At 31.5% G+C, this 21,553-nt stretch overlaps 1 protein-coding gene across 1 annotated transcript in view; it reads left to right on the forward strand.

The window, feature by feature from the left end:
* Positions 1-21,553, forward strand: part of LOC111691584 — a 270,222-nt gene that overhangs the window by 190,669 nt on the left and 58,000 nt on the right. Inside the window, exon 3 of the mRNA XM_023454655.1 lies at positions 9,006-9,150. Coding sequence (XP_023310423.1) covers positions 9,006-9,150 — 145 coding nt within the window. The remainder of the gene's footprint in view (positions 1-9,005; positions 9,151-21,553) is intronic.

Raw genomic sequence — 21,553 nt, forward strand, 5'->3', positions numbered from 1 at the left:
CGTAGGCCTATTTCCGCTACTTAGGCTAAATACCGATGCCAGGAGACGAGCAACCTGGAAATTTTTGCCGAATCCCACTTTGTCGTGAGGCAGGGATCTTTTACATTGTTTAGGTAAGGGACGATCAGTTTTATATCCTTTCCGAGGGATGGTATGCCTTTCTACACAAATCTCGCCTAAATGTATATGCCTGTATAGCTTCTGTAAATACACCAACATACAGGCCACTAGAAAGTGGACGAGCATCACGAGCCTTCTCCGGATGGTCAACCATCCAAGTACTAACCGTGATCAGCTTTGCTTGACTAATAGTAATAGTAACTGTTGAACGTTGATCAAAAATGTATACAATGAATCGGCATTGATATAATAAATTTGGCTGTTCTTACCCCCATTCTAATAGTGACCAGCCTAAACATATACGAGTAGTAATGAAATTTTCATGAATTTTCATCATTTGCTGTGGGCGTGTTCTGAAAACTTTAAATAAATTTTTTTTAAAAACTAAATCTATTAATATAAAAAATGATAATATTAAGCCGCCTATACAGGGTGATTCATTAACAATGGGAAAATCGAAAGTTGAAGATACTACATCTGAAATGGTGACCATTGGCACAAACATGCCTTATCCGAAAGTTGATAGTTTCGGAAATACAGGGTGTTGAAAGTTAAAGTTTTAAATCTGTTTTTTTTGCGATTATTCTGAAAATATGTAGGTTAGGAACTTGAAACTTTGTGAAACTATATTTTTTTAGGCGACGAATAAGATGCGTGTTGTAATTTCAGCATTGATCATAGAGGGCGCCACTTTCGACCAATGTTACCGAAAATTTAGTTAATAACTTTTTATTCTGTATATTTAACATGAAACTTGATTCAAAACCTGAAAGAGCTATCATTTTTCCATTAATTATGTACTCTTGTTTCATTTCGGTATCTCGATCCGTTTTCGAGAAAAATCGATTTAACGAACACTATTTTTTGATAATATGAGAAATTAAAAGCGAAACAAACCAAGTGTTTTTTTCGTGTTATTACAACAATTAATAATAAAACAAATGAAATTCGTAAAAATGATTTAAAGTCAGTGTTCGAAGAATCCAACGTTGACATTTACACACTTTACACGACATTTTCTGAGAGATCTTCGAGTGTGCAACAACATATTGGGATTGCGTTTGACTTCGTTGGCAGCGATTTGTATTCTTTCCCACAACTCTTCACACGAACCAATAGATTCTTTCAAATAGAAAAATAAAGAGCATTGAAGTCCGGACTTCTGGGTGGCCAAGTAAAATTGCTTCCACGGCTTGAAGAAGTTCCACTTTATTTAAGAAGAGACATGTGGTTCATGTACGACGGAGCTCCACCGCATTTTTCTTGGCCAGTGCGTGCATATTTAGATGCAGTTTTTCCAAATAGCTGGATTGGCCATGTAAGCATTTTTGCTTGGCCATCCAGAAGTCCGGACTTCAATCCTCTTGATTTTTCTATTTGGTCTCGAATGAAAGATATAGTTTACAATGAATCTATTGGCTCGTGTGAAGAGTTTTGGCAAAGAATACAAATCGCTGCCAATGAAGTCAGACGCAATCCCAATATGTTGTTTCAAACTCGAAGATCTCTCAGAAAACTTGTAAAGTGTATCAGTGTCAACGGTGGATTCTTCGAAAGTTGACTTTAAATCATTATTACGAATTTCATTTGTTTTATTGTTAATTGTAATAACACGAAGAAACACTTGGTTTGTTTCGCTTTTAATTTTTCGTATTATCAAAACATAGTGTTCGTTAAATCGATTTTTCTCGAAAACGGATCGAGATACCGAAATGAAACAAGAGTACATAATTAATGGAAAAATTATAGCTCTTTCAGGTTTTGAATTAAGTTTCAAGCAGCAATGCTGAAATTACAGCACGCATCTTATTTGTCCCCTAAAAAAATATAGTTTCACAAATTTTCAAATTCCTAACCAGTATATTTTCAGAATAATCGCAAAAAATCGATTTAAAATTTTAACTTTCAACACCCTGTATTTTCGAAACTATCAACTTTCGGATAAAACATGTTTGCACCAATGGTCACCATTTCACGTGTAGTATCTTTAGCTTTCGATTTTCCCATTGTTAATTAATCACCCTGTATAATATAATTGTATTTATCTTCACTGAAAGTAAAAATTGAGACAGTATGACAAGGTAACTTATATTAATCATTTACATGTCTATTAAAATAAAGAGTCAGTGGCGTACCTAATTCTGCTACACACCTCCGGTGAAGATGCATATAGCTTTTTCATGTTATAATATGTATAATTTTATATATTTTGCGACAACCTAAATTTTATTTACAAGGTGTTAAAGTTATTGAAAAATTTCACAATTTTTCAATTACCTTTGAAGTTGTTTGACATAGATTGGCGAATATTGGAGAATTGATGTAGCTAATTAAAGGGAATAATTTAAAGTATTTCTAAACATATTTGTCAACTAGTGTCGGAGATTCGGGGAACCCGACACCAAAACCCTCAGAAAAACTACGTCACTGAGTTTTCCGAAAAAATAAAATAAATATCCATTTCATGGCTTTTTAACAGTGGGCTGTTCTGTTATTCGATAAAAGTCATGTTCAGTTGTCAAGTGATTAAATTACTCCGTGAATAAGTTATATTTACGTTTTTGTATTCCCAATGTAATGGCAGATAGTTAAAAATTTAAAATGCAAATAATAATTCAAAAAAACTACACTTTAGAATAAAAATGCAAGAGCTCTCTTTTATTAGAAATATAACAGCGGTTTCAATACGCCTATTCTTTTTTTTGAAAATCCAGTAGCGTACTTTTTCTGACGCTTTCACTGATAAGGCGGGAATCTTTGTAAATACATATATTAAAATATTCCTTTTAATCCATCATTTCGTCAATCTACGTCAAATAACTTCAGTGATAATTGAAAAACTGTGATATTTTTGAAAACTTTAAGACCCTCTGTATTCGAAACCTTTAACTTTAAGCCTAAAATGACCCAAAGAATCATCCTCTTAATTTATGACATGAATTTAAAATATACCTCAGAAAAAGAGGAATGATCCCTACTGACAAGTACTTTTTAATTTATTTTTGGAGAAATCTCTCCACCAGCAATGTTATCTAACACATGGTAGGGGGTGACTGAATATTTCATACCTATAAACATCTGTCATGTATAGAAGCCGTTGAAAATTTAATTTTCTGCATATTTTCAGTGAGTTTTATGTTCAAAAAATGTAACCAAAATGTATGCTCATAATAGGTTTTGTGTTTATTTTCAATGTACTTTACTTAGTTCTTGCAGTGTAAATGTACATACAGTACGCGCCTAAAGTATGGAACAAATTCAGTAAAAACGAAACAATTTTTTTAGGGGAAAAATCCTCGATTTTTAATTTAAAAAATACATATTTTAGCATAAAAGGCGATTTTCAACCGTCATTTGTTTTTGAGTACTGACGTCATCGACATTTTTTTTAAATAGCAACCCCCTATTTTTTCTTGATTCTGAAAGATCGTTTCATTGTCGATCGGACAGTATTAAAATGTTGCCATCTTACATAGGAAAGTTTTCGAGTAAATGACGATTGAATGTTAGAAAACCCAAATCAATTAAATTAAAGCAAAAACGTTATCAAATTTAGTTTTTCGAAATGCCTGAAGTTTTTTATGGATCACGTAGGAGTAAATCTTTACAACGTGTCATTGTCATACCGACTTTCTAAGTATTGTAAGCGATATAAAAAATATTGTTGAATTTAAAGTATTATGGCACATTTAACTGCCACACAAAGAATTGAAATTTTAATTCTTATCGGATGCGGGGATAAGACTAGAACGCAGCAGGAAGTTTGCGATTTATTTAATGAAGAACATCCAGATCGCCTTATCAGCCAATCAACAGTCAGTAAGATAGAATCTAAATTTAGAGAAACTGGCAATGTTATAGATATTCCAAAACCTGGACGTCCAAGCGTTAGTGAAGATCACAAACAAAACATTTTGATAAGTATGGTAGATAATCCTCATAATACTTCACAATTGGTTGCATTAAACAATGAAATTAGTCAGACCACAGTGCTACGTATCCTGAGGCAGGAAAAATATCATCCCTACAAAATTCAACTTGTGCAGGAACTCAATGAAGACTATCCCGACCACCGCTTACACTTTTGGTGAAATTATGATGGATTTATGTCAAGTAAATAGAGATTTACACCGGCAAATACTTTTTCCGGACAAGGCTACGTTTTGTCTCAATGGTACAGAGAACCGCCAAACTTGCAGGTATTGGAGTCGGGAAAATTTTCATTGGATGGCAGAGACACATACCCAATACCCACAGAAATTAAATGTGTGGGCTGGAATAGTTGACAACAGAATAGTAGGGCCTTTCTTCTTTGAAGGAACCCTTACAGAAGAAAGATATTTAGAATTTTTATAAAATGACCTTGTTCCAGCGCTTGCAGTAATTTCTCCTAACGATAATGATCTTGATATTCCTGATGACACCATGTGGTTTCAGTAAGACGGTGCACCTCCGCACTATGCGCGCCCTGTTCGAGATTTTCTGGACAATTGTTTTTCTAGGAGGTGGATCGGCAGACGTGGACCGATGGAATGGCCCGCGAGATCCCCAGATTTTACACCCCTGGACTATTTCTTATGGGTCTACTTAAAGTCCAAAGTGTACGTTAATAGACCACATAATTTAGAAGAACTCCAAAATTGTATTATAGATGAAATACACAGAGTTACCCCAGAAATAATTCATAATGTGCAAGAAGAATTTCTACACAGACTTAATGTATTTATTTGCTTGACATAGGAATTGTTATTTTTTTAATTAATAAAATTTACGTTTTCTAACATTTTTCCTTTACTCGAATACTTTCCTATGTAAGATGGCAACATTTTAATACTGTCGGATCGACAATGAAACGATATTTCAGAATCAAGAAAAAAATAGGGAGTTGCTATTTAAAAAAAATGTTCCTTTTTATGCTAAAATAAGTATTTTTTAAATTAAAAATCGACCTGTTCGAGGATTTTTCCCAAAAAAAATTTGTTTCGTTTTTACTGAATTTATTCCATACTTTAGGCGCGTACTATTATAAGGAGTGTCCCGGAAGTAGGTGCCAAAATTTTACCCACGTATTCAACTTATCAATAGCAACAACTTTAGTCTAATAAATGTTTTCGAAAGCTCACACATTTATCCGATATTTAGAATCCATTAAAATAACGCCAACGAGCTGACCATAGATTAACGAGAAATTTAAGTAACATATAAGAATGTTTTATGTAGTTAGTTCCAATTTTTGTTTGTTTATTATTTCCTCAACTAATTGTTTTGACTTAAGATCTAGTAGTGAGTAAGATAAATTAAAAAGAATTTTAAAAAAGATGTTCTTGAAGCAAAAATATTAAACAAGAGTTGCTGCTTTTTGCTGAGTTAACCGCATGATTTAAAGTTTAGCAATTATTCCTGAGACACCCTGTATAAATATGAACCTGCAGTTAACCAATTTGGCGTAACTAGTTAGATTAAATAAATCCGTGTAAATTTTCCTTTCAAAGGGATTTTTCAATGTGCAAAAAGTGAAAAATTACAATTTCGATTCAATTTTACTAATACAATTTTTATTATTTTTCATAAGTATATCTATGTTTATTAAAATAATTTGTATTCTAGTACGTAAATTTGTTAAATACGTTTACTTTACAAGAAATCGTTAGTAATAAAATCGTGTGTTAGCATAAAACAAACTTCGAATGAAAAAATGTTAAAAAAATTTTTTTCTCCAGTTCTGAAGTAGGATCGCAAAAAGTACTTATAGCGTTGAAGAAATTGGTGAAGGGCACATTTTTTTGAAAATCTATGTGGATACCGTTTCCAGACAAAACACTCCTGCACGATATAATTCTATTTTAAGCCAAAAAATGCCCTCTAATGCGGCAATTCTTGTTGAGAATTTGAAGTAGAAAGAAATAATTTAAAAGATATTACAGGAAACAGAAAACAATTCAATTTCCAACGTTCTGTGTCAAAAGTTTTTTATTCATCCCATTAATGCTTTAAATTGCTTAAAAAATACCCGTTTAAAAGAAAACATGTTTGACAAATATAAGTATTTATTATATTCTAGATATTGTTTTGTTGGACCATAAATCTGAGAAAGTAAATATTAATATATTATGCTGATAATTTACAAACTAGATTTTATTCTCCACATATTTCAATCTTACTTTCTGATTGCACGAACCACTGAATTATTTGATGCTGTGTTATATAAAACAATTATTAAACTACACGTATATAACAATATTTTAAATAAAATGCAATTACTACGTAATGAATTTACCAAAAAGAATACCTAAACTAATTATTATCGTAAAAATTTAATCTCACTTTGATATAGTGAAGCTAATTTATCTAAAATATAGAACGGTTAACAGACAATGTAAAACATTTAATTAACGAATTTCATGGCTAGACGAACAAAATGTGTTTTATATATGAATTTGTGCACATGCCTTTTTAACCGGTGGTTATATATCACATGCCAATTAGTTGAAACACACAGGAATTTACCCAATTGTTATTTCACGGAGTGAATTTAAATTGCAATTACAGATAACTGCGTCACTATCTGTAAATAATTTTATACAAATCTATCAAGACAGAATATACAGGGTTCACGCTAAGTGGCCTATTAGACGTTTCAGAGGAACCAAAGACAATAATATGACTCTGAAATTTTGTTTACGGGGGTTATCAGATATGTTCTCTTCAATGAAAATAATGCAATCAATGGTTATACCGGAAGTAACTGTCAACTTCGTTATTTTAAATGGAACACCCTATATATTATTGCATTATCGACAAGATAAATTAAAAATAAGTCAAAAATGTTAAAGCTTCCCTGTACCTAAATCTAACCCAGAAAATCGTAATTTTAAAAATATTTTGACAGATGCAAGCGTTTCGAAAATTATATCTTTCTTCGTTCTGAGAGCTGTCACTTGCCTTTCGGAGTGCACAAAGAACATAAGAGCATTTTTCTTTGGAGAAAATACTTGATACTTGTAGAATACCGAATGGCAGTACCAATATTTGCCTTTCAAGCCACATTTGATGATATTTTTAACATAACATTCTTGAGAATGTAAGTAAACCGCAAATAGCTGAGAAAATTGAAACTGTAACCCCTACAATGCCTATATCGATGAAAAGAGAATTTGATTTTCTATAATATGATGCAGAAAAATACAGAGTGTTCCATTTGAATTTAAAAGGTTTTGTTGGTTTCAAGTTTTCAAAATGTAACGTGAAAAATGAGACACTTAGTATAATTTTCTTCAGGTAATTTTGATAGCGGAAGGTAGTGCATCTTATGTTCTTTGTGCATTTCGAAAAGCAAGTGAAAGCTCCCAGAACGAAGAAAGATATAACTTTCGAAACGCTTGCATCTGTCAAAAATTTTTTAAAATTACGATTATCTCGAAAACGGTTAGATTTAGATACAGGGAAGCTTTAACTTTTATGATTTATTTTTAATTTATCTTGTCTACAATGCAATAATATATAGGGTGTTCCATTTAAAATAACGAAGTTGACATCTACTTCCGGTATAAACGGAAGTACTACGTTGATGGCATTATTCTCATTGGAGAGAACATATCTGATAACCCCCGTAAATAGAATTTCAGAGTCATATCGTCTTTGGTTCATCTGAAACGTTTAATAGGCCTCTTACCGTGAAGAACCTGTATATTTAGAAGTAAATAACTGTTTTAAAAAGCATAGTCCCTTATTAAACTATACAGAGTATCTGCAGTTTAAGTAACGTACAGAGTCTTCTTAAATGTTTATAAGCCACGTGACCGCAGGGGTGGACAACCCAACATTGCACGCTTGGTACTGGCAACGAAAATTCCCTAAATCTTGGCATCACCAATATTATTGATTAGTTTTCAAATGAACAATGATAATCCGTCACATCTACGCTCGAGATAATGCGATCGTTGATTGAAATGAGACCAATCACAGCCGGTGAAACAGAATGTTTTAATGTAATCTTGATCTTATTGTTTACTTGCCAACGTGAAAGAAATAAAATTACTGTTCCGAACAAAATTACTGGTCACGTGGTTTGTAATCATTTATCAAGGCCCTGTATGTTTAAAAAACAAAACAAAAATATTTTGTAGAAGATGGGTCCTAAACTTAACCGTTTTCGAGAAAAATCTTTGCGAAGCTCAAGATCAAGGTTTACAAAATAAAATTAATTGTAGTGGCTGAAAGTATTTTCTTTGAAATGTAATAATATTTATAATTTCTCCAAATATCACTTTCATCTGTCGTTATCAGTATGAACTGTTGGAATTCATTTTCGATGTTTCCTTGCTTTTAGTAAATAATATTAGAAAATGTTTGTATTTTTGTTCCAAGTGTGACGAAATTGAACAAAACACCCTTACTAGAAGGTTTGAAAAAATAAACATATCTGACATTAGGTTGTAGAAAAGAAATAAACGATACACAATAAAGTTAATAAGAAACCTTTCCGGACATCCAGCCCTCTAAAAAAAGGTGTTGTCGCTTGTCATTACCTGAAAACATGTACAATAAAGCCATTTTCTCCCTGACACATACTGTATCGATTTTTCCTTGATGATTCCCGAAAATCACCTTTTTTCAATCTGCAGAATGGCCTTACCACTTAAATTAGTAATGAGTATTCAGCACGGTGTTGAGCTATTTTTTACCATTTTCCTTCCCTCATAGAAAATATCCTATCCGGCTTGACAAACTACAGCACTCAGTAAATCCCGAGTATTTAACTTTTTCCGTCAACTCAGAGTAATGACGGGATCAAACGATGTAAGCCACTCAATGGACCACCATCCACTCGCAAAACACGAGACTAGCGATGGCCGAGCGATATTAATTAAAATTTTTTGTTCCAGTTCGACCTGTCATGTAAGAATACGAAGCAGAACTTGGGGGCCATGTTCACGCGAACCAACTACGTCACCCTCAAATACGTAACGGATGCTTGGGGAACGGATTCCAATGGCTTCAAGCTAGTCATAACGGCCGTTAAGGATCCCAGTGAGTAATAATAGTCGTTAGAGACGTAATGTGATTAGCTACAGGTTTCGCTTCCATTTGGCTTTCGCCTCTAAATTTGTTATTGGGACGTTAGGATTTGGTAGTGGGAATTATAGGAAATTTCGATAGCGAGATATTAGATGCTGAAATTAGGAGAACGTTAATTCATTTTTTTTATAATATATTACTAAAATTTGTATCTGCTACATTGTTTCTCGTTATACATATTTCAGAAAGCGTACAATTTCTTTAGGTTAGTCGCATATACGAGTATTTCAAAAAATGCCAATTAGGAGTTAGTTTTAATTAAAAAAATATAAATGGCGTCTTAGATACGTCATTTGCATTTCAGAATATGCCATGTGTATTTAACAAATGAGCAGTTAGATAATAATTATTTAATGATAACGATATGTAACCTGTGGGTTTATTTCTTTATTTATCTATCTATCGTTCTGACCAGTATCATAACGAGTCTGAATTTCACAAGAGTTTCCTATTTAATTCTCGAAAGGGAGTTTATAATTATCACTATACTTTAACTAATACGTGGGAACTTAGAAATGTTGTATGTTCAGAGAATGAATTTCAGGCACTTACCCCCTATTGCTTATGTAGAACGTAATCCAGTGACTGGCTATACAGGGTGACACTGAAGTTGAGAGAAACAAAAAGAAACCAAAACTTCCAGGAAGGGTTTTAATAGAAATAAACAAAACAAACAAACAAAATAACAACACAACGGCTCGAACAACATTATTAATTTATTTATTTACACGCGACAGCGTACCGAGATTCAGGGAATGCGCGCTTCATAGTAAAAATTTGAAAAAACTTTATCCATTATTAAATTTAATTAATTAGCCCGAGACTCTAAAGTTAATTAGACTAGACCGCTCAATGTGAAACTCGAGGAAGAACTGCTTTCCTTGCAGATCTTTCTCGATTTCGACACTTCGCTTTGACACGCCCATTTCTTAGGTCCAGATGTTTCGGTTCTTATCTTATTGGCGGGGACCTGAATATCGGGAGGCTTGGTATAACTGTACTAGGTTAATAATTACCTAATTTACTTGACTTACATTTATATAAGAACTAAAAACTAAACTGAAACTAAACTTACTTACAAGTAACCCTAGCCTTCCTCTAGTGACTCCGTGTAGCAATTACGGGGCGGATTAGTCAATCTCATTTAATATCTTCTTAATAGCTTGGAAAAGCCGCCGAAAAACCTACTATTGATCTGTTAGTTTATTTTCCCATTACTATCAATTTACAATTTGAATTAATTCTACTTTGGAACATCTACGCTCTTCTAGTGATTTCGCGCGTTACTAAAAATATGGGTTTCTACGCTGGTGCCTCCCAGACGCAACAGATGACTGTCACATGGTCCCGATTCTAAGCGAACTTGGTAAATTTCTCCGAAGGACGACGCTACCTACTTGAAAGCCCTCAACTTTCGATAATTTGTGTTAACAAAAATATTTTACTTTTTGGCCCATCCGTTCCGAAAATTAATAAATAAATTACTGCGCGTCCCGGCTTTTGTTACAGATATTTGAAATACAATTTCGGGTTAAACATTATTTTATTGTACTTTATGACGGTGAAGGGTATATAGAATGAAATATCAAAAAAGTAACTCGAAATAAGTGACGCTAAGTTGGCAAACTGCAAATTGTGGCAAAATTACGTATTTCTTCGACGACCTATCGGAAAATTAGTTATTTTATGTTGCAGCCAATTGAATTATTTACAATCTAAGGTACCTAAAGTCATATTTCATCAATTTGTTAATTGTAAAATAAAGGTCGAACACGGAAAATCAGTTTTCGAAAATTGAGCATTATTATTGTAAAAACCGATGGATGTTGATGAAATTTATGAAAACGACGGTCAATCCAATGACTTGTGTGCTTAAGGCTGATTCGATTGACCGTGAAATTGTTGCTTCAGGTATTTGTTAATTAATTTCGTCCGTTTTTTTGTTATTAATTGTTTAGTTACTAAACGTTAATGTTAGAAGTTAATATCATTGATATAGGTTCCAGTTGATCCAAAGAAACGTACCGAAAAAGGAAAATTCTGAAAAGTTGAAATTAAGCTGCTCTTTTTACAACTAACAAAGTAGGATGTGCAAAACAGCATTATAAATAAATTGTTCCAGGGTCAGACAAAAGACACATTTTTTGCATTAAATAGAGCTTATTTTTACGGTAATTAAAAAAAAGGGTCAAACTTGGGATGGGTCACCTTAAATATCACACTATAGGCACAATAGAGGTTTTGTTTGTGACAAAAATACTAGTAGCAAACGGACTGTGCCATCATATGAAAGACAGTCTGTAGATATATGCTTATATGTTTCCTACTCCAATTTAGGTACCATTAATTAATATATTATAAACATCATATGAGTAACTAAATAAGAGGGTTTTATTCTGTGTATTCTGTTGGCAGCAGCGGCAGAGTACCGCCATTTGTAGCTGGTGCAGCAGACGACACTCGGAAACCACAGACCATAAAATAATTAAAAAACTGCATTGGAAAACACAATTAGAGTAACCATTAATTCTACTATCTAATAGATGTCGCTGCACCATAATGGCGGTAAATTTAAATGTAACAAAATACACAAAATAAAAAGTGTTTCATAAATAATAGATCACAAAAAAGCTATTAATAGTTTAAGTTAATCATTGAAATTAACGTGAACCATTAACACCTGTTCCATGACCCATTACTTATGAAATACTTTAATTATCACTTAGTTAAATAAAAAAGTTAAAGCAGTGATACTTAAATGTATGACAAAATTCATTTTGTTATGAATTCGAAAATATTTAAATATCAAAAAAATGTACAGGGAGACTCTTGTAATTATTATTTTTTAAAGAAACCATTAAAAACTGCAAATTTTAAAGAATCTGAAAGAATTATTTACTCGACTTTATGTAAAATGCATTGCACAGTGACTTGACAAAAATTATGGTTAGATACATTTGTTTCGAAGTAATTGGTTTTCATCAGTATGATGTAATATACTACACTTATAGCAAATAACAATTTTAAACATCTGTTTTTTAAAAGGTGGAGGTGAAAAATCATCCTAAATTGAAGTTTGGCAGCTCGTACTATGAAAATCCTGTAATGTTACGTTAACAAATTGTTTTGCTGAATGTTGGATACTATCGGAGGATTCCTAGGTGATATTATTACAATTAATAGGTGAACTTGTGGTTGATCCTAAAAATAATGTTGGCACAGCACTACCTATTACTGTTTTTTAAACATTTTTTACTGAAAATGGTCTTCACAAAAATAATGATCTGTTTGTCGGAGTAAATTCTAATTTATATAATTTTCGAACTGATTCTATCCACAGTAATTGTCTGTCTTTTGTAATTCTGAAAAAACTTTTATTTCTATAGAACGTATTATACAGATATTCATATAGTAAGAAATGTTTTTGCAATTTGGAGCACAACATTGACGTTTAGTTCTACAAGGTAAACTCATTTTGGATTAAAAAAATGAATAAAAAACAGTAAGGCAGTTCAGACGATTGATTCAATAAATCCCTTATTATGTTAATCTAAAACCAAACAAATTTATTAATGTTTAAAACGCGGCAACCTACCTGAAGTCCTGAAGATAAACTATAACCTCAAACTTCTATTCTACTCTACGTTGATTGAAATATTTCAGTCAACGCATTCTATTTCTGTTGATTGAAAGTTTGGAAATACAGATTCGATCTGTGGTTGCAGATTTCTGTTTAACAATTTACATAAAGGACAATGTTTTGCTGCAACAATGCATGTTCGATCCGCTCTATCCAATAAAAGCCTCTTATTTAGTTACTCTTATGATAAACATTAGATAATTAGAAGCGAAAAAAACCTGGAAAAATCGAAAAATTTAGCCTTATTTTAAAAATGTCACCTTTCCACTCATAATTGAAGTGATACAACAGCGGTACTGTTCTGACACATATTATATAAATATTAGTTTTTGTAAGTAACAAATCGGTAAAAACAATGTAAAACTAGCACGACGCCACACAATTATTTACATATTCCAATAAAATAATCTCATTACTGATCTGAGGCTGGAAATCTGTTGGGTTGGTACTTCCGAACTTCACGAAGAAATTGACAAAAATTAGAACATGCTCTAATTCGTCAAGAACTTGATGAATAAATTCACGAAGTTATTTGACAGCAAATTTGGTGCATTACACTTGTCCAATTTCTTGATGAAGCGACTTCATGAATTAATTGATCAATAAATTGTCAATGTAAAACAGCTATTACAAAATGTACTTTTCTGTTTCAAAGAATACATATTTAGGTGTCCTTGCTCCGGAAATTTTATTACATTTTGTATATATTACCACTTACAATAATATTAAATTATACTATAACTAACAATGGTCCGACAGCACCTGCTTTGTGCACACTTAAAGTACATATAATTAACTACTTTCGTGCATAAGGTGCAATTTAAAAAATAGAGGAGTAATTAATTTTTTAAAAACGCCAAATTATCCGATTTTTCCGGGTTTTCTTCGTTTCGACCTCTCATTTTATTCGTATTTCGATTATCTACAAATTGTCTATAGCATTCAGATTGCTTCATTAGTTTAGGTTATATAAGCAAAAAAAACTAAAATAATGCGTTTTTTTACAACAAATATTTATAAAAAATTAATTAATGGTAAATTGGAATAGGAGACATATAAGCATATATCTACAGACAGTCTTTTACATGATGGTACAGTCCGTTTGCTACTAGTATTTTTGTCACAAAATCACTGATTTAATGCTTCTATTGCTTACTAGTGCCAATTGGGATATTGCCAACTTTGCACCTTTGTATCTTCTTTATTTGTCAAAAAAAATATAACGTATTTATATCAAAACTAGGGCAAAATTTTCCGAGAAATCGAATGATGTAACTAGTTTAAAAAAAATTGTTAATAAAAATGCGATTAAAAAAAACATTTAAAAAAAATTACCATTTTTAAAATTTATATATTTTTTATAAATAATGGCTAGAGAACTAGTAAAAAAAGGATTTTGAAGTTCAAAGTCCATATCTCGAATATAGACATTTTTTGAAGTTGTGATTTTTGGCTCCTTTTCTCTAAATTGATGTTTATTTTGCACTTTTTTGTATAAAAATATTTATTGAAACAATATTATCCATAAATATTGAGAAATACATGTTACAATTGAGCTATTAATGAAAAAAAAAGAAAGTTATTAATAATAACTAAATAAATAATGTTCTAGTCTATTCGACACGTAAAATGAGATAAAAAAAATCGCGGAAATTTGCAAATCAATTCATTCTTTCTAGATTATATGATATGATATAAAAAATATAAAAAATAATTATAAAATAATAATAATATTAGAATTGACAATTAATCCATGTTATGAACGCATTCGACACACAATGGAGAGCGGTGCTGATCGCATATGCGGCGCATACAGTTCGGGCACTTTATTCCAAGTTGGCTGACGTGTCTTCTTTTATAACAAACACATACACTTTTGCCCACACTAAAGTCACAGTAGTGCGAATTCGCACCCATCGGACTTCTCAGATTATCTTGTTTGGCCGAAAACAAGAGACTGGGGTCCAGCTGTGGTACGGCTTGACTGTGTGGGCTGTAGAAAGAATTATCGTGGTAGTAGTGAAATTCGTGTTGTTAAAAAAAAGGGTGTTGCGAATGTGGTTTTGACAGTTATAAATAAATTGTTCTAGGGTCAGGCAAAAGCCACTCTTTTTGCGTTAAATAGAGCTTATTTTTACAGAAACTAAAAAAAGAAACGTTCGAGTAAAAAATCCTGCCCGCAGCCGAGAGTGTCACTTACTGTCATGCGCGCGCCCGACGCTCTTTCTCACGCGCGCAGGCCGTTCATTAACATTAACTTTTACTGCTGCTAGGGCGTTTATTACATGAACTACCAATGTAAAACTTTTTGAAAGTTTATGTAATTAAGAAAATTAACAATTAAGTTATAAAAATATATCTTGGGAACAAACAAGTGTAAGTGATTTTCTTTTCAATTATTGTAAAAATAAACTCTATTTAATGCAAAAAGGGCGAATTTCCTGAGCGGCCTTTGCCTAACCCTGGGACAATTTGTTTATATCGTTGTTTTGTACGTCATACACTTTGTTAGTTTTAAAGAGAGCAACTTAATTTCAACTTTTAAATTTTTCTTTTTCGATACCCACGTTTCTTTGCATCAGTTAGAACCTACATCTAAGATATTAACTTCTAAAAGTAACGTTCAATAATGAAACAATTAGTTGCAAAAAAAGATTGAAATTAATTGTAGTCTGTTTGGAAATGAAAGAGAGTAATAAAACCCCGAGATAAGAACCGGCCATGGGCGTGGTAATATTTCGTTTCAGGTAATTATCGGGTAACACTAATGCTAACAGGTAATGGGTGTACATTAGTATATTTTACTGGATACATCATAGGGCAGGAGCCAGTGTATTGTGACAGATCAATCCAGTCTTAGAGCTGAATATACGAAGACGTGCTAGTGCAGTAGAGTAAAATTCGACTTGTGTTTAGTGACTATTGTGCCAGTGGATATAATATTGTTTGGGTAAAATGTCGAGCTTATCAGATTACGTACCTGCTAAACGCGTGAAAAGATGTGCGCTGTCTCAGAATGAGAAGATTATTATATTAAATGTATTTAATGCATTGAAACACCAAAATCCTACCAACAGTGTTGACGACATCGTGGAAAAGTGTTCCAAAATGACAGGGATTGGAAAATCGACTATCTACAGACTTTTAAAGGAAACAAAAAATGAACAAGATACTGTAAATCCCCCAAAATCATCTACAGGGAGGTCAAAAGTCGTTATAGATGATTTCTTCAAAAATGTCATTCGCAGAAAAGTACACTCATTTTATTTTAAAAAAGAAATACCAACGCTAAACAAAATTTTAAGTGAACTTTCAGAGGACAACGATTTGCCAAAAATCAGTAGAAGCAAATTATGGGCCGTCTTACGAGAGTTGAATTTTTGCTGGGAAAAGCAGAACAGGAAGTCAGTTCTTATCGATAAAGATGAAATTATTTGTTGGCGAAGATCCTACTTAAGATCAATTAGAAAATTCCGTGACGAAGGGAGGAATATTTATTATCTAGACGAAACTTGGGTCAACGAGGGATATACTGTAACAAAAGTATGGCAAGATAAAAATGTAAAAAGTTTTCGACAAGCATTTTTGGATGGACTTTCAACAGGGTTCAAGGCACCTTCAGGTAAAGGGCGAAGATTAATAGTGACACATATAGGTAGTGCCAGTGGTTTTGTAGATGGCGGTTTACTTTTATTTGAATCTAAAAATACAGGTGACTATCACGAAGACATGAACGCAGATGTTTTCGAAGAGTATTTTACACAGATGTTGGATCTTATTCCTCCGGGGTCTGTAATTGTCATGGATAATGCCAGTTACCATTCACGGCAGACCGAGCGGACGCCTACGACTGCTTGGAGGAAAGCCGATATAATTCAATGGTTATCCGGAAAAAACATTTCTTTTGAAACAAATATGGTGAAAAAGGAACTTTTGACACTTGTCAATCTTAATAAAGATCAGAAAAAATATGTTATCGATGAAATGGCAACAAATCGCCAAATAACGGTACTACGGTTACCACCTTATCACTGTGAACTTAACCCAATCGAATTAGTCTGGGCGCAGGTAAAAGGAGATGTAGCGCGAAATAATACGACGTTTAAATTAAGTGACGTGAAAATTTTGTTAAAAAATTCCTTGGAACGAGTAACTGCAGATAACTGGCAAAGATGTATACATCATGTACAAAAAGAAGAGGAGAAAATGTGGGAACTCGATAATTTAATTGACGTTACTGTGGAACCTATCGTTATCAATCTAGGAGACGAAGATAATTCATCAGAATATTCAGAGGATGAATTTTAATATACCTACTTTTTTATTTTCTTTATTGTACATTTATACAACACTACATTTACTCACCATAATTTGAATTTTCAAAATACATATATTTTTGTGTGGAATAAAAGTCTATTCATTAAATTTAAATAAATATTTTGATAATAATATTGAATAATTTTATTTGAATTACTAAAAACCCTCTTAACCCGGTTATGATGCTTAAAGTAGCCTCATGTTTTGAAATGCTGTTTTTATATTGTTTACTTATAAGAGAAATGGACCGAGAAATTGAAGCGGCATAGACAAAGACGGATTGTCGGGGATTAAATTTTAGCTACCTGCTACAATTTAGTACAACCCAGTCACACAAAGTTTTTTTAAAAGTACACCTCATCTATACCGATAATACATAATATAAAAATATTGAATATAAGCACCAGTACTACATTTATTTACAATTTGCATACATAATAAGCTTTTATTACTCTCTTTCATTTCTAAACAGACTATAACAAATACCTGTAGCAACAATTTCACGGTCAATCGAATTAGCCTTTCGCACACATGTTGGACATTGGATTGACCGTCTTTTTCATAAATTTCATCAACATTCATGGCTTGGTCTCGGTAATTTTAGTAGAAACTGGGTCGTGGTTCGAAATTAAATTATAAGATTAAAAAAAGATATTTATTACATTTGTTAGGCACTACCAACCGTAATCAGAATATCTAAGACTAACTACAAATTGTGGTTGGCTAATAAATAACTATTAACTTATTAATTTAGGTATATTTTAAATTACAATAAGTGCAATTTCAATTTGTGATGGGTATACGCAGATTATTTATATCGACTATTGCTCTCTTGTAATGTCGAAACAAGTTTTTCAGTGATAAATACACACTCTATTATAATATATAGACTTGACTTGTGATATATTCCATTATGATAAACGTCAAGCAGTCAGTTACTTTACTTGACATAGCCACTAAAAAATTTAGGGTAGGTCGAAGAGAAAAGGAAATAATCATATTAGGATTGACTCAGAATGACACAATATCCAGATCGCAATTTAATAACATATTGTGGAGAGTAGCAAGTTTGAAAAAGGAACGAGTAAAAATCGTGTAATAATCTACAAGAATATTTAGAAATACGTAAAACGGACTTGTCACAAAAGGAATGACTGATCAGTCATCACAATCAGATAATACTATTGAGAATTTAGTAAAATCAATTAGAATTCACTTAGGTAGATAAGATGGTCTAAAAATAAAATATGTATTTTTGGTTTATTGAATTTAAAACTGGTTGCAAAGGTTTACTACATTTTTAATTAACGCTTTACAAATGATTGGTTAATTATGTTACAGTATCTATCAGACAATTTGCAACATATAAGAAATTGTTTTCTACTGTATTACAACATTAAAATTAGACATGAATACATACCTACTATTTTCAAATTTATGTCATCATAAATTATTAACAATGTCATGGTCAAAAATTTAAGGGAAGTGATTTTCAACTGTTAATAGCCCAAAATATAAAAAAGCTTTACAACTAAAAATCATTTCTAGCGGCATCAAAACAAAGGTTTTTCTGGGGAAAAAAGTTAATAGAGCACCATCGGAAAATACGAATACAATGTTTAGTTGATTTTATATCCTAAATTTAAGTAACACCCTTTAAAAATATAACACTGGTCTTAGAATTGTATTATCTTTAGATGTTTACAGAAAAATGCAATTCCCAATTATACATTGATCGCCTTAGATCTGTTAAAAAATATTTTTTTTAAAATCCTATATCTCGAAAAAAGATACAGTGCACAAGTTTATAGAAACTGTTTTTATTATTTTGTGAAATAGAGTTCAATATTAAAACAAAGAATATATATTACGTTCTCTAAATTGCAAATAAAAACACAGAAAAAATAATCGAGAAATTGTGATTAGCAGTTGTCTATTAAGGGACCCTCTTAGAACATTTAAATCTCTAGAACATTTTCTTGTACCTAGAAATAAAATGAAACGCAGATGTGTACTCTCTGTAAGTGCTATTTCTTAAAAAATACGATTTTTTTTCAAAAAGAGATCGTATACTGCATGTTCTGAGGTAAAGAATAATCTGGCATTTCTATTTCTTGGCTTAGTTAATTTATTAAAATTTTTAAATTACGTTGCTATTTTCTTATTAAAAGTAAAAAGCGCTAAAACAGATGACATTCTTTATTGAGCTCATTTTTTCTAAATGGTGAATGTAACAGCGTAAATATATAGAATAAAAACTATAGAAATTCATACATGAAACATAATCGACTTTCTAGTTCTGAACATAAAATTTTTAATAATGGATCAGTTTATTAGTTACATTAAAAATTTTCTTTATTTTTTAGTAGTTTTCTTTTTTACCGGTTTCTTTTGACGTGTTCCAGTTTTATATCGAGTTGCATTTTGAATGAATTGTTTATAAAATACTTATAAAATATGTTGGGTGAGGTGGTTACAATAAGAAAATATATTCATTGGTTTACAATTTTGTTAACCGGCGCATTCGGCATAATTTAGAAAAATATAATAAATATTTATTGGATCAAATTTATTTTACTGGTTACATTTTTTCTACAATTAAGTCCTCTTGAGATTATCACGTGTAATATTTAATAATACTAGATTTTATTTCTTCATACTTCTCACATATACATGCAATTCATAAAAAACACTTGTAACAGTGATTAGGTACAATATAAAATCTGTTATTGCGCAAACAACGCAACATTTATTATATTTTCAATAAATTAGCACTAAGAAACCGAAATTCAATAATATTCACATTGTGAATAACTTAAATACAACAAAATGGAGTATTAATAAAAAAATCAACTAAGAGCACATTTTAAATTTGATTATTTGATAAGAGAGAGAGCGCTTAAACAACCTTGTACGATGATGCTGGAACTATTAGTTTCGTTGTAACTTGTTTGTTTTTCATGAAATTGGGATAAATTTTCGGCAAAAGCTATATTATTTAAATCAGTTTCTACTAATGTATTCAATTTACTGACAGTTACTTTATGAGATTGATGACAGACATTTGCCAATATTGGCCCCTAAAATAATGTGAAAGAGGTGTACTTGTTTGTATCAATAGAAGAAACAGTTTTTGTGATAAATGTGAACAATGCTGATGCCATACTATTTTCGACATATCTTAATCAAAATAAAAAATTGTTTTATTAAATGTTATTTGACATTATGCGTTAATTTTGATAAATAAAGATCCAACGTTGTTTTCAGGTTTATATTACTATTGACGTATGTCGGAAATAGTACTTTACTTTATCACTAAACGCATTTTTATGACCAACACGTATACCTTTCTCATTTAAAAAAGTCGTAGAAAAAGTAAATACATTTTGCGCCTCGTTCCCAAAGTAGTTACCGGTAAATGAATACGTCAGCAAAAATTGCTCAAATAATATACCTAATAACTAAAAATTATTAAAATTCAAAGAGCAAAACAAAAAAGTTATAAAGAAAAATCGACCTTTCAACTCTTAACTACAAGATCAAATAACACTACAACGTGAGTCCGATTAAAAAACTTATGTAAACTTGTAGCATAATTAATACAAGACTGACTTATGTCTGAGAGACTACCCATTCCTAAACATGTGCAGTGTTTATTATTATAAGTACATCATTTTAAAATTTGTATAAGCATAATAAGCATGTTTAGTCCTAAGTTTTCTGTGCTACTACCAACGGGTTAAATCATTACCAAATTTTATTTTTATACCTAGTTGTTAATTCCATTATTTATACTTAATCTATGATTCTGCATCTACTTTGTTTTTTAGATATGTCATTATTTAGGTTCCATAAAGCCATATCATCGTAGAAGTGATACATTTCCTCTTCTATAGTACAAATCAAAATTAAAGGGCACTAAGTCTTGGTGTCATCAATATAATGATTCGTTTACAATGAACAATGACAAACGGTTACGTCTACGCTCGAGATAATGCGATCGCTAATTGATTGAACAAAATCTCAAAAAAATTACACTAATTGCAATGTTGTGTTTTAATGTAATCTTGATGTTATTTTTTTAATAATTTTTAATTTTACCGAAATTTAATTGCCAACATGAAGGAAATAAAAATACTGTTTCAAATAAAACTACTGGTCACGTGACTTGTAGCCATTTATGTTTAAGTCTCTGTAACATTTTGTAGTAATTATAATGATTTACGTTTCTATTAGTCTCCGAACGAATACTGTGGTAATTCATGGATTATAATTAAGTGGGATTTATATTTATTCTAAGTATCTTTTATACTTAAGTAATTATATTTAATATTCAAAATAAAAACAGAACAGATGGTTGCAAAATTATTTGTTATATTTTAAAATAAATAAAAACTA

Source organism: Anoplophora glabripennis, unplaced genomic scaffold (genome assembly GCF_000390285.2).
Source record: "Anoplophora glabripennis isolate ALB-LARVAE unplaced genomic scaffold, Agla_2.0 scaffold126, whole genome shotgun sequence".
NCBI lineage: Eukaryota > Metazoa > Arthropoda > Insecta > Coleoptera > Cerambycidae > Anoplophora > Anoplophora glabripennis.